Source organism: Ptychodera flava, unplaced genomic scaffold (assembly GCF_041260155.1).
Source record: "Ptychodera flava strain L36383 unplaced genomic scaffold, AS_Pfla_20210202 Scaffold_47__1_contigs__length_1083325_pilon, whole genome shotgun sequence".
In the NCBI taxonomy this organism is placed as follows: Eukaryota; Metazoa; Hemichordata; class Enteropneusta; family Ptychoderidae; genus Ptychodera; species Ptychodera flava.
In genome coordinates this window covers 1,070,758-1,083,559 of record NW_027248369.1, presented here as the reverse complement: position 1 = coordinate 1,083,559, position 12,802 = coordinate 1,070,758, and the positions used below count along the sequence as shown (strand labels likewise).

Here is a 12,802-nt window from a genome sequence, read left to right as displayed (position 1 = left end):
CCCCCCCCCCCCCCCCCCCCCCCCCCCCCCCCCCCCCCCCAGCCCCCCCCCCCCCCCCCCCCCCCCCCCCCCCCCCCCCCCCCCCCCCCCCCCCCCCCCCCCCCCCCCCCCCCCGGGAGCCAGTACGCAGTAACTATCCTATACGTAAAGAAGCCAAACGAAATTTATTCTTTCAAGAGATTTGCAAAACGTGAAAGTCGCAAATAAAAGGTTTTCCGTGTTTGCACATATTTTAAGCCGCACCTGTGGTTCTCTATGTTAGAAATATTTGTTGTTAGAAACAAAACGTTTTATGCGTACCAGTTGCTGCAAAAACGAGCCCTGCCACTCCTTGTCATATTCTTCCACTCCAATGACCAAGCTACCCGATTGGCAAAGGCTACGGATTCGCAGCAAGCGTACCAGTAGCTCTGCATGGCAGGGCTAGTTTACCGGCGTTTATACAGCCTCCGTATAACGCCGGTAAACACACAGCCCTGCCATGCAGAGCTAGCGTACCAGGTACTCATAAAATTGCAAAATAATATCGGCCGAGTTGGTATCGGCCGAGTTGGCATCGGGCGAGTTGGAATCGGGCGAGTTGGTATCGGGCGAGTTGGAATCGGGCGAGTTGACTGGTACCCCGGCCCGTAAAACAAGGTTCTTTCACAAGGTAAAGCGAAAAAATCTTGTAGATTATATTGGCAATGTCTACTTAGCATGCGCAATGAACTATGCAAATTGTACGACCTGCTCCGTCACAGAACGGAGAAAATGTCTGAGCTCGGAGGGAGGTCAGCGGATACTTATGATTCACAACAGTAACAGCAAGTTCAGATTGAAAGCAAGAAAGGTTCGTCTGATATTGGAGTTCCATTAATACATACATATATTGCCAATAAAATTGTCAAAATTGCCAACAAAGAGGAAAATTCACAAGTTTAAGCTTTACACAATTCAAATGTAACTGAGTTTTATATCATTTTTGAGCGACAAACACCGCGAAATAATGTTTCATCACGGGGATCAATTTCAACCAGCGGCCACCCCCCCCCCCCCCCCCGCATAACTACCACTGCCACTGAACATCGTTGTTCGATTCTTGATTTTAAAAATACCACTAAGATGATCACAATATATGAACTAAGTACGACTAGAATCACTTGAAAATCAGGTGTAAAATCTTTCAGAGAACGTGTCAGAGTGGAACCACACACGCGACGCCAGGATCAATGTCAACACGTTATAAACACGTCGGCCAACATGGCCGCCGCCATATTGGATTTATGCAATGTGAACGCGATCGCGATCGTGATCGTACTCGGACAAAAAAAGATCATCGTTGTAAAATCATAATCACCTCACTAGTCAACTGCTTCTTTTGTTTCTTTTGCGGTCCATTTTGTTGATCAAAGCATGGGAATGTGATCAAAGGCCCCGCTAGTGCTACACCGCCTAACTCTGAGCTCTGTGTAGCCCTGCGTACGATGCTGTGTGTTCCGCTACAGCTAATAGCCCCGCTCACCACAGCCCTGCAAAGACCCGTACGTAGAGTTGGTGACTTCAAATCCATTTTTGGACTTGACGTAAAAAGCCAAATTACTGCCGAAATTCAGCGTTCTTGGGCCCAAGTCGTATCCCTGCCTACCTCAGCTACTCGATCGCTTCCAAAAATGCCAGTCTTTTATTCTTTTTTCGTAAATAACCGTCGATGTCGGCAACTCTCTCGCTAGCCCTGCGTACGTACGCAGTGTACGCTGTGCATTCCCTGTGTGCGTTCCTAACACACAGCGTACACTGCGTACGTACGCAGGGCTAGCGAGAGAGTTGCCGACATCGACGGTTATTTACCAAAAAAGAATAAAAGACTGGCATTTTTGGAAGCGATCGAGTAGCTGAGGTAGGCAGGGATACGACTTGGGCCCAAGAACGCTGAATTTCGGCAGTAATTTGGCTTTTTACGTCAAGTCCAAAAATGGATTCAAGTCACCAACTCTACGTACGGGTCTTTGCAGGGCTGTGGTGAGCGGGGCTATTAGCTGTAGCGGAACACACAGCATCGTACGCAGGGCTAAGCTCTGTGAATACTTGTCCTCGATGTATACTAGGTCTTTGTGGTCGTAACAGTCGTTGTAGAATGAAAACTTATGAACAACCCAGCCGATTCTTCTATTGTTTTAACGTTCCTCTCAACACTTATGGACAACTTATCGGACGCATACCATACTTCACACCTTCCACTCTTTCACCAGGTTGAAAGTTGCAGTGAGCGCTATGTGTAGACAATGCATGCAACAGCTGGTAGCTACGCAGAGCGTGTGAACTAAAGGATGGCGGGAATATTTTAAAGCGTAGCGGGGAGAATCAAAGCGTAGCGGGGAGAGGCGAAAGCGTAGCGGGGACCGCTACGCTAAAATGGCCTGGGGAGAACACTGTCTGCCATTCTCGTCCATTCCATATACAAACATATTTCGTACGAATTACTTCACATCATACTGTGTTCTAGCCACAAAATCGTAACTTGAGGTTTTGACTTAGGTTGTGGGTCAAACATCCTGGTTTTGCTGTTCAGCCCACAACCCCTGCCAAAATCTTGAGCTGCTGTGTTGCAGCTATCTATGTTCTAGAATGCTTGTACAATGTCAAATCTGTCTTGACACTTCAAACTCTCAGATCTTTTCACAAAGCAATGTAGCTGCAGCCGGTATCAATTGTTTTTTACTTCAGTTGTTACAATAATTTGTAAGTTTCTAACTCAGTTTTTATGTCGTTGAACATGTATAATTGCTGAATGTTTATAATGAGCATTTACATTAGACAAAATTTATCAATATTCCTTAGTGCATGTTGCATAGAAATACTGCATGGCTATCTCCAAGCAGAATCGTCTCCTTGAAGTTCTCTGTCTTTTGTCAGTGGTCTGCATATACCAGGAACAGTTTTCTGAGCCACTTCACTCAATGAAATGTTTTAGAGTACATGTAGCTACCTGTCATTTCATACATTTCTGTGATGACTTTGGGATAAAACATTGAATGTTTCTGATTGCCTGTAGACAATACAGCTGTGTCAAACATTGATGTTTTACTAGCCAGTGAATGAAAATAACATCAAAGTATAAGATTGAAAAAGATAATCACACAAGGAATATGTTTCTGTCAATCTTTTCTATGTACCGGGGGTACGTGTATAAATATTGGTCTTCTCTGTGAAACCAGGTGTGTCATTTTCAGAACCATGATGGAAGAACTGTGTTCGTGTAAAACAGTAGTCACATGGTTAAACTATAAACTGAAAATAGAAACCAATTCCTTACAGTATCTTACTTTCATCCACAAACCATCCCCTCATCAGTTTATCTTTATTGACATGATGGCGAAAGAAGACAAAATGAGGCAGATTTATAAAAAAAATGTACATCTTTTTCAGTTGGTCAATTTTATGTGATGATGTCACCACAAGATGTGCTCGCCAGTGGTGCACAGAGATCCATTGCACCAAGGACACAGCAATTTAGTCCGTAAGTACCTGACTATTGTTTTCACGCACATTATTTTTTTTGGACACAAAGATTCAGTCATCTATGGCTACTCCCCCACCAACTGCAAGCCAAACCACAACTGAAGGTGCTATTCGTTCTCCAACAAAACCTTGTTTTTAACCAATCATATTGTGCAGTTGACTTTATCGACAATACACTCGGGTTAGGAGATTGCCTGTCTTTTCCCATAGTGGATGATAATATTACTTGTTATTAGGTAACAAGACTTGATATAGTAGCTGTGACAACACTTTGCAAGTTTGAGACGCATGCCTGGTCAGTTGTGGGGGCGTGGGGGTTACTTCATCATTGAGTTCACAGTGGTAACTTACACTGCACCTTCAGTCATGGTTGGGGTTGTAGTTTGCATTGCGCAGTTCCTTTATGATCTCTGTGTGAATTGTCATTTCTTCACCTTTGAACTTTTGTCATAATCCTCAAAATTGGTGTGAAAAAAATATCACACTTTCTAAACATTAGTGTCCTTGGGCGCAATAAATCTTGTACATTTGCACTTGATTTGGACCATAACAGTAGTGACGCCACAAGACACCTGTACTCAATCAACAATATGGCATAACTCACACAGTTAAAATTTCCATCCAGTAACGTTTCCTTATCATAGAGGAAATTGACATCATCACCTACAGTGTCATCCAGATAGTTTCATTTGAGAAGGATGCCAAGGGTTTGAGTGACAAAATATAGTTTTATGCAGTAAAGTAGAAACTCAATAGAGGCTTTAAATGACTGTGTAAATCAATCATATCACCGTGTCCAAAATTTCATTGCTACATCACAAAACGTTTAATGCGAAATTTACTTTTATAAATTAAGTCACACCCAGTGTCCTGGAATACACATGCATACTAGTATTTTCAATTCCACGAAGTCACCCTTCCAATCCATAGCCTTAACCAAAGAGTATAGAGTTGTGAATGTTTTACTTAATCATGACATTTTGATTCATGTGTATACACTTATCTTGATCAAACTATAGTACGTGTCAAGTTTTGCAAGCTCTTTGAAAAGTCCTTGAATTTTAAAACCTTCTGGAAAGTCTACAAAGTCCAGGAAAATGATAAGCCATTCACTGGTTTTTGAAATCCCAATCCACTGTGTTTTGAAATCACATTTTGATCTGTCATGATTTGTAAAAACTGTACGTACAGTGATATGTAAAAATGATGTACAGTATTGTAAAAAGTGATACACTGAAAATGGTATTTGGGACCTTAACAACTCCTGTTACATCAATGAAAAAAGTCCTTAAATTTTAAGTGGCTTTGAGATTATGTGGACCGTGTATATAACATTAACAATATCAGCATAGAGCACTTGCATAGATGTATCTTCTGTTTGCTGTCTCAATATTACAGGACAGTAACAGTAGCTTGTAACCTTAAGGGATTTTTTAAATATTTTTGTTTTGTATGTCAACTACAGTTTCTTGTTATACTCCCCAAAGCATGTTGAAACACTTCCCTTCTAAAAGTATTATCAATGCATTTTTGAACAAATCATTGTTATTTGCTGTATTCCAGAGGTAAGATAGATGGACCGAGGACAGCCAGGGATGAAAGGAGGCGAGCTACTCACAATGAGGTAGAGAGGCGAAGGAGAGACAAAATTAACAACTGGATTGTCAAACTTTCAAAAATTGTACCAGAATGTGCTCAGGATCATTCCAAACAGGGACAGGTGAGTTTATTATGATCTTTTCAATTTCACCCAGCAGTAAAGTTTAAAAGGCCAGTAGCAGTAGCGTAATTTTTGATGATTTTTTGTCACCACAATATTACTATTTTCTAGGTTGAACAGACAGTAACAGGGTAACATTTGATATACTACCAGTATTTTTGTTCCAGAAAACAAGTACACTTTCGATTTTCTTCACGACAAATTATGTTGATGGAGACAAGAAAGTGTTAGCCGTATCAATATTATGTAGTGTATGTGACTTTGCAATGTTTGTGGCTAACTGAATGCAGGTTAAGCCGTAAATTCGTTTATCAAAACTCAGTTTGGACAATGATGGTAACACGCTACAGAGAGCATTGGCAAGCTGAATGCAACACTTTTTGACATGATTTTTGAGTGGAACAAGTAACTTTGTTACAAACAGGAAAATGTTCTAGGAAAATACATCAAAAGCTACCGGTACATGTACTTGAGTTTTAAGGAAGAATTCATTCACAGAATAACATCCAATAAAATTGTATTGTATTGTATTGTATTGTATTGAATTTTAGGAGATTTTGAACAAAATCTCCTCTTTGACAACACAATTTATGTGTTATTTTGGTAGATTTAACTTTTCATTAGAAGAAAACCCCACCCAGTAATATAGTAGTAAATGCCTGAAAGATTCAAAACTTTTGATAAAACTTTCCTCAAGAAAACTTTAAAACATTAGGGGTTACCGTACAAAGTTTTTTATATTAGGGAATGAAATTACAAATCCAAATGGCTGCTTCTCCTATGCCTACTATTTACGGCAAAAATAAATATTTGATTTTTACATAAACATAACCTTTGGAAAAGTGCACCACAAAATGTCTAGTAGACAGAGTGGTACTGCATATGTGTCTTTCGTATTCTGAATGTCATTCCTGTGACATATCATCCTTTGGTCATGTTTTTTTTACAAATATTTGTCTGTTCAGAGCAGTAAGTCTTCAACCTGTTCACCCCTTTTCCTTGTAGTTAGGTCCATGCTAAATATTGATGACAATAAGTTTGGGCCAAACCACAATGGTGAAAGGGGTTGAAGATCATCTTCCATTACATTTTATTCCTTTTTTTACCAGTACCATTCATGTTTTCAGTTCTTGTTACATATGCAATATTTGTTGACAGTAGTATGTGTATGAGGACGGTGTACTTCCTTTATTTGTGACATTTTATCCTTACAATGCTAGAACCACTCACATATTTATCAGGCCTCTGTATCTTCACAGAGCAAGGGAGGAATCCTGGCGAAAACGTGCGACTACATCCACGAATTACGCACGGCCAACGCCAGAATGGCAGAGAGTCTGAAAGAAACGGAGAGGTTGTCGGTGGAGCAGAAACTGCTCCGACAGCAAGTAGAAGAATACAAACAGGAAAACGCCCTTTTGCGAGCACAGCTACAGCAACACGGAATTGAAGCAGTGGTCTCAACAAGTACCAGCTGAGTGATGTCCCTTGAAAATATGAAAGACTGATTGTGATTGGCTGTTATATTTTCAAGATGATTCCTGATAGGTGGACATTAATACTGACAGCCAATCCTGGTCATAGTTTATCTGTATATAGATATTGCTTTGGACTGTAAAACTGGACCAAACTTGTAGCTTGCCACGCTAATGTACCAGGTATTCACACTTTGGTTATGTCTTATTTTATTTTACGCAGTATTTTAAATCTTTTCTTCTCATCAATTTATTTTCTTCAAGATATCTTTGATGTCAAACTGTATCTAGCAATGTCGTCCAGTGCGTCACAAATTTTTACAAGGGAACAAACTTTGTACAGATCACAGTGATAGAATCATGAGAAGCTTTTCTCTCTGTAGTTTGCATTTAACAGGTGATTGTTTCAGTACCAGAGATATGCTAATCCTTGACTGATTTTACCAATTGCTACACAGATTTGTTTGTTTTCCCTTGTATGTAGATTGCTTTGATCTGTTGAGATAATGCAGATGTTTTTCAAAGCAGAATCAACTGGTTGATACATTGATGTTCAGAATGGAATGAATTTTTTTTCAAACCAGACTTTGTGTTAAGTGTTGTCCTCGGTGCCCTAAATTTTATTATGTGATGCGATGCAAATACACAGCATTATCCTCAGTACCCTCTTTTGACCCTCATCCTGCCAATCACATGTCACCATCAAGTCAAGTTGGTTAAAACTAGTGAAGCATAACAGGTCCCGTATGATGCTTTTTTAACAATAAATTGAACATCAAAGGCCCCTGAAAACAGAGATTCTGTAGACATGATTTGCAAGGGCTAAAGCTGCTGTATTGTATGAAGCCAAGAAGGTGAAGATAAGACTGAATTAGGCTCAATACCGCTTTTTACTGACTTGGCAGATGGGAAAAGATACTGTCTGGCAGATAAAGGGTTAAATATGTTATTGTACCGCTAATGGTCAATATTTGACTTGGCAACATGTGTGCAAATTTCACTAGACAGATAAAAAAGTAATGTTTTCAGAGAAGTTTAAATTATGATTGCCCACCAAATGTTTATTTTGGACTAGCAGGACTTTGTCTATCTAGGCTAAACACTTTCTACAGCATGGTGCAGTCTTGCTGTTTCAAGTGAATGGTATCATTCAGTATAAAACACGCCATCAATCACACCAACTTAAAATAAAATGTAGTTAAAAATGAATGTCAGAGTCTTAGGGTTGTGCACTGAAACCATACTCCTTTAACAAATTCTAACATTTGGCCAATTATTTCAGGGTCAAATATTAGTTGATTGCATCAAAATAAGATGTACAAAATTGTTACAAAAAAACAGTCCTGAGTGCTTCTTTTAATGAATGCTTCAAGTTTTGGGAAATTTCCAGAAGAATGTACATACTGATAATGATAATGCTTGACCAAAGCAATTTTTTTTAAACTCTGCATTACTTGTAATAGTCTACAAATGGGATGTAAATTGCAGGGGAATTCAAACCCATGATGTATAGGGTTCAATGTTGTCCACAGCTTGGAAAATCACAGGGCAACAAATTTTCATAAAAATGTATAATTTGTTTATCTTGTTGTGGAAATATATTCCTTCCTATAGTTAGTAACATAAAAACAGATTGCTCTTACCCGGGAGACCCCTGGGGTTCCCTGTAGTGCCCTAAGAGCTGTACTTACCGAGATACATCTTACAATCCTGTTATATGTGTATATTTCAGTCGGCTGAAGTAACTCGCAGATCCATGAAGGCATGGCTTCAGAGCTCTGATTTTACTTACCTGTAAAAGCACTGTTCACTGTGGCAGGTTTTGTAAATAAAAGCTGCAGGATTGCAACATCGAACTCTGCTTCTGGAAATCCTAACAAATTGTTGTCAGTGTTGCATGTGTGGCTGTTGGTGGAGCCTGGGCCATTACAATGTCTTTTCCAGTATTCACTGAAGCAGTGACAGTGGCCAATGCAGTTGTTTTAAGTGTTCTTGCATGCGTTTTTTCCAAAAATGTGATCTGTGTTTATGGATAAATTGTTTTTTTTTCCATATTCAGTAGAGTTCTAACATCAACATGATTTGTGAACACCTCTATTGTATATAGCGATTCAACATCAGTAGAGACAGCTGTGGTCTTGTTGGTATGGATCCAAGAACATCAGTGTCTTGACCAGATTTCCAATCCCAGCTGAGCAACTCACAAAATGAGCATTGAAGTGCACTGTACGGTTAAGCTTTCTCATTGCCACTGTCATTGATAATCTTTGACTTGTTAGTGTCAGAATTATTGTTATATGTTGGATGTCTTTAAAGTAAAAGCCCTCTACTCTCTCTTACACTGAAATACCCAGGGCACACATACAGCTTATTCAGTGTGTTAAAGGTATACAGTCACCTGTAATCTAAATATGCCCATATATGGTAAAAGGGGCTTTCCTTGGCATTCAAAATGCCCATGTGATGGCGCTGTTTTTAAAATTGGCCAAATTGGAACAGGTTGATCAGTATACCTTTAATGATGTAGTATAAGTTCATGAAAAAGTGAACTCTTTATTTTATGATAACAGAATGTGTTGTATGTACATTAGGTTAGCCCATTTGGAATTTTTTAATAAATTTATCAAATGAAGTCAGCTGGCAGTAATTTTAAAATAACCTGTGACCCTTGTTTAGTTGAAGCAATATGTAGGAAATGAAACTTGAAAAACTTTGTTGATGTGTAATAATGTAGAATTTGGCAGTTCCTTTGATAAATGCTACGTGACTGCCAGTAAGGAGCATTTCAAATTTGTTTACGGATGTCGAGCGGTTTTGCACAAAATTCAGGCTGTGGATTCTCTCGCATTGTCTGATAATGTGCTGTGCATTGCTCCCTGCATCCCTATGCTTGATCAAACTATAGATGGCAGTTTCTAATCTTAGCCTAACAGCCCTGTGTGATCAAATCACGGATTGACCATTTCAGTCTCAAGTGATATCTAAACAGCTTTATATCTAAATCTGTGGTAATGACTGAATGGAAAAATGAAACCGTGAAATTCACCAAAATACATCAATAGATACTCCTTACTGGGAGTGGAAAATTTGTCCTCATCAAATGAAATGTTTTGTGTACCCATGCACAGTGAAAATCATTCTGTGGAGTAATCATAGGCCGCAATTAGGGACAGCCGTTGTAACTTTTGAAGATTTTTTCACTTTTGTCTCAATTACAAGTTCTCGTTTTACTCCACAAAGCATGTATGCAAACATTCACTATCTAGCTAGCCAATCCAGCATCTCTACATAAAATATACTGGTAGTGTTTAAATCGGAATGTCAGTCCAGACCAGAGTTCATTTGTAAATGATAAAAATGTAGTTCACACATGTACAGGCTGAGTTACCAAAATGAATATTGAGTTTCTCAACATGCTGGCGGGAGTAGAACAAGAAACTGTTATTGAAATTCAAAACAAAAATAATGAAAAAAAATCATTAAAAGTTTCTTCATTCAGTAAAATTTGTAGTGTATAAAGTGTAAACCATATATGTTCCTGTATGACATTGTATACTGTGACAGACAAACACACACATACACAACAAGTACAGTCAGATACCACCAATTTTGATACCACCCTCAATAATGGAGCCATATTGGTTTCACGCAGGGTGAAAGGAGCCATGTGTGTTAAACAGAAAAAGGAAGTTGAGACTGATATTCTTATTTATTATGGTTGTCAACGATAGTGGATGGTAGATAAAATTCATCAGGGAGGGACATCATGGTATTCCTGAGTACAGAATAAAATTCTACGACCTGAGCTAGTTCTTTCTTTCCTAATGGTGTTGTAGCATTTTCCTTCAGGAGTTCACTCAATGTCACTGTGTCATTTGAGAAGTACTGGAACATTTTGTGTTTTTCTTTTTCATTTGCGAGAGCAATCTTCAAGTAATTGTAAGATATATTTTCAACCGAAGTCTTGTTTGTTAGCATTACAATGGCACATCTTGTGCAATTGTAATACACAGTCAGTGAATATCAAATCCAATTGACAATTCTTCAGAATTTTTTAATGACATAAATTGTCAGATATGTGGTCATTGTTTTCTCATTATTTTAAATAAAAATTGTGACATTTTACTTTTCACATTTAAATGACATTTGGACTGACGTGTTATTGATTATAATTTAACCTGTACCCTAGTCCCCGGTAAACAGGTCCACTCTCACCATTGTAAACAATGGATGTGGACCAAAACATGCATGGTGTTTGAGTGTTAAAAAAGTACATTGGTCAGTTTAAATGTGTGTTGGCCTCCTCTTTGTTCATAAATTATACTTGTAAGCTGTTCAGCCAACATTTTCTATATTTTCGTTGCTCCACTAGCTCCTTGACTGTGTACTCTGTATTATAAAAACCATTGCCAAAGTTTGACTAACTTCACCAAAACCCCAAAATTCCTACCAACCTCCTCGCCAACAGAGGTGACAATGGACATAGAACACAAGAGTAACATCCAGAGCAGTACCCGGACTGAGTGACAGAAAATCATAAACTGGTACCAGCTATGCAGCCCTAGGCAGCCTTACAAATAAAGTCTGCTTCTGTTCTCTCATCCATTGTGACATGTCCATTGAGCGCAGAAACAGCCTTTGCCATCATCGGTGGTAAACAAAACTGAACGACACTCAGATAGATTTGTTGTTCTTCATATATTGTTTACAATACCATTGTCATTGCAAATATAGGAATCAGAAGGCTACAGTCCAAGTTCCCCAGCATCACCTTGTTGAATTGTATCATGACATCTTCAAATATGCTTTCTATACATGGAGGCTTACCTCATAGGGATACAATTTTCTAACAGGATCCCACTGTATCGTGATCTTGTACATGTACTTTCAACAACAACAACAACAACATCATGAAAGCAAAAATCATCGATAAGTCTTACTGATATTGTAAGATCATCAACATGACTGCATTTCATTGTTCTTTTGTTGATTCTGGTTGGGAGTGGAACTTTCAGGTGAAAGCAAATCATAATCATTGCAATCAATGCAGAGCGAAAAATCCCCCTTGTCCAGGCAAACATTTACCGCCAGGGGTCTTTTATGTTTTATCATGTCAGTATCTCCAAAGAGTTTTAATGCGGGGGGTAGGGGGGGGTGGGGGGTGCACTGCCTCAGGTCAGATACGTAGACATATTTAAAATGATTTTAATCCACGCTTTTCGACTTTGGACCAAGACATTGTTGACAGAATGTTTTCTTTAGATCCCCGTTATTCACTCTGGCATGTATAACCTTAAAAAGAAAATACATAATGTTTACCTAGGTATCTGGCCAAAATTGTAGACGTTTGACAAAATTTGACCCCTCCAATCAACAGAAAATTGCAAAGTTTATCGTGTGAACTGTCCAGGCTACACTTGATGTCCCCATCCCCTCTCTCTTGGACTTTTAATCTCACCTAATAACAGTAGTAGTAGTACAGCTATTAAAGTGTATGCATGTTCCAGCATATTGCTTTGTATACTAGTTAAGAAAAGTTTGTTGCCCTCAGCACAGCGCAGCCAACGGAGAAAACATGCTCACCACATAGGCATTGCGCCTTTTACTTGCAGAAATGAAAGAATATGTTATTCTACTGTTGTCGTTATTTTGAATCTTCGACAAAGGAATTTGTGTGAGAATCCTTTTAGAAAAACATAGCCAAACAGAGATGTGATCTCGCATATGTCACAATATCAAGATAAAATGGTTGAGCTTCCTTTCTATTCTGCACAGCTTTAAAAAAAAAATCATTAAATACGGGCCAGGCACAACAGGGTTATCTTTCCAGTACGCTCTGCGGTACTTTGCATGGAATTGCGCCTTTTTGCCTGACATACACCTATACTCTTGTTTGTTTGTTTTGGTTTTTTTCGGGGGGGGGGGGGGGGCGCCGCATCTCACATTTACAGATCGACCATCGACCAGAGATAGAGAGCTCGGATCGATACAAACTGTTTGCCTGCCCTAGTTGTGCCGCTGGCTGCGCTGTTCAGTGGTGAGTTCAAGTGAGGCCAGTTCAGCTGGCCGGGCAGAGAACCACCCAACCGGATTTCCATACTAGGTC

At 39.3% G+C, this 12,802-nt stretch overlaps 1 protein-coding gene across 2 annotated transcripts; it reads left to right on the top strand.

Moving 5' to 3' along the window:
* Positions 1 to 2,831: 2,831 nt before the first annotated feature.
* LOC139128281 (upstream stimulatory factor 2-like) lies at positions 2,832 to 7,696 on the top strand. Of its 2 annotated transcripts, none has more exons than XM_070694086.1 (3): positions 2,832 to 3,499; positions 5,065 to 5,221; positions 6,481 to 7,696. In XM_070694086.1, the coding sequence occupies exons 1-3, from the start codon at positions 3,426 to 3,428 to the stop codon at positions 6,697 to 6,699; spliced, it is 450 nt and encodes a 149-aa protein (XP_070550187.1). In that variant the 5' UTR covers positions 2,832 to 3,425; the 3' UTR covers positions 6,700 to 7,696. The 2 variants fall into 2 exon arrangements, with proteins under 2 accessions (XP_070550187.1, XP_070550186.1); XM_070694085.1 differs by having other exon boundaries at positions 3,143 to 3,499; positions 6,463 to 7,696.
* Positions 7,697 to 12,802: the final 5,106 nt, after the last annotated feature.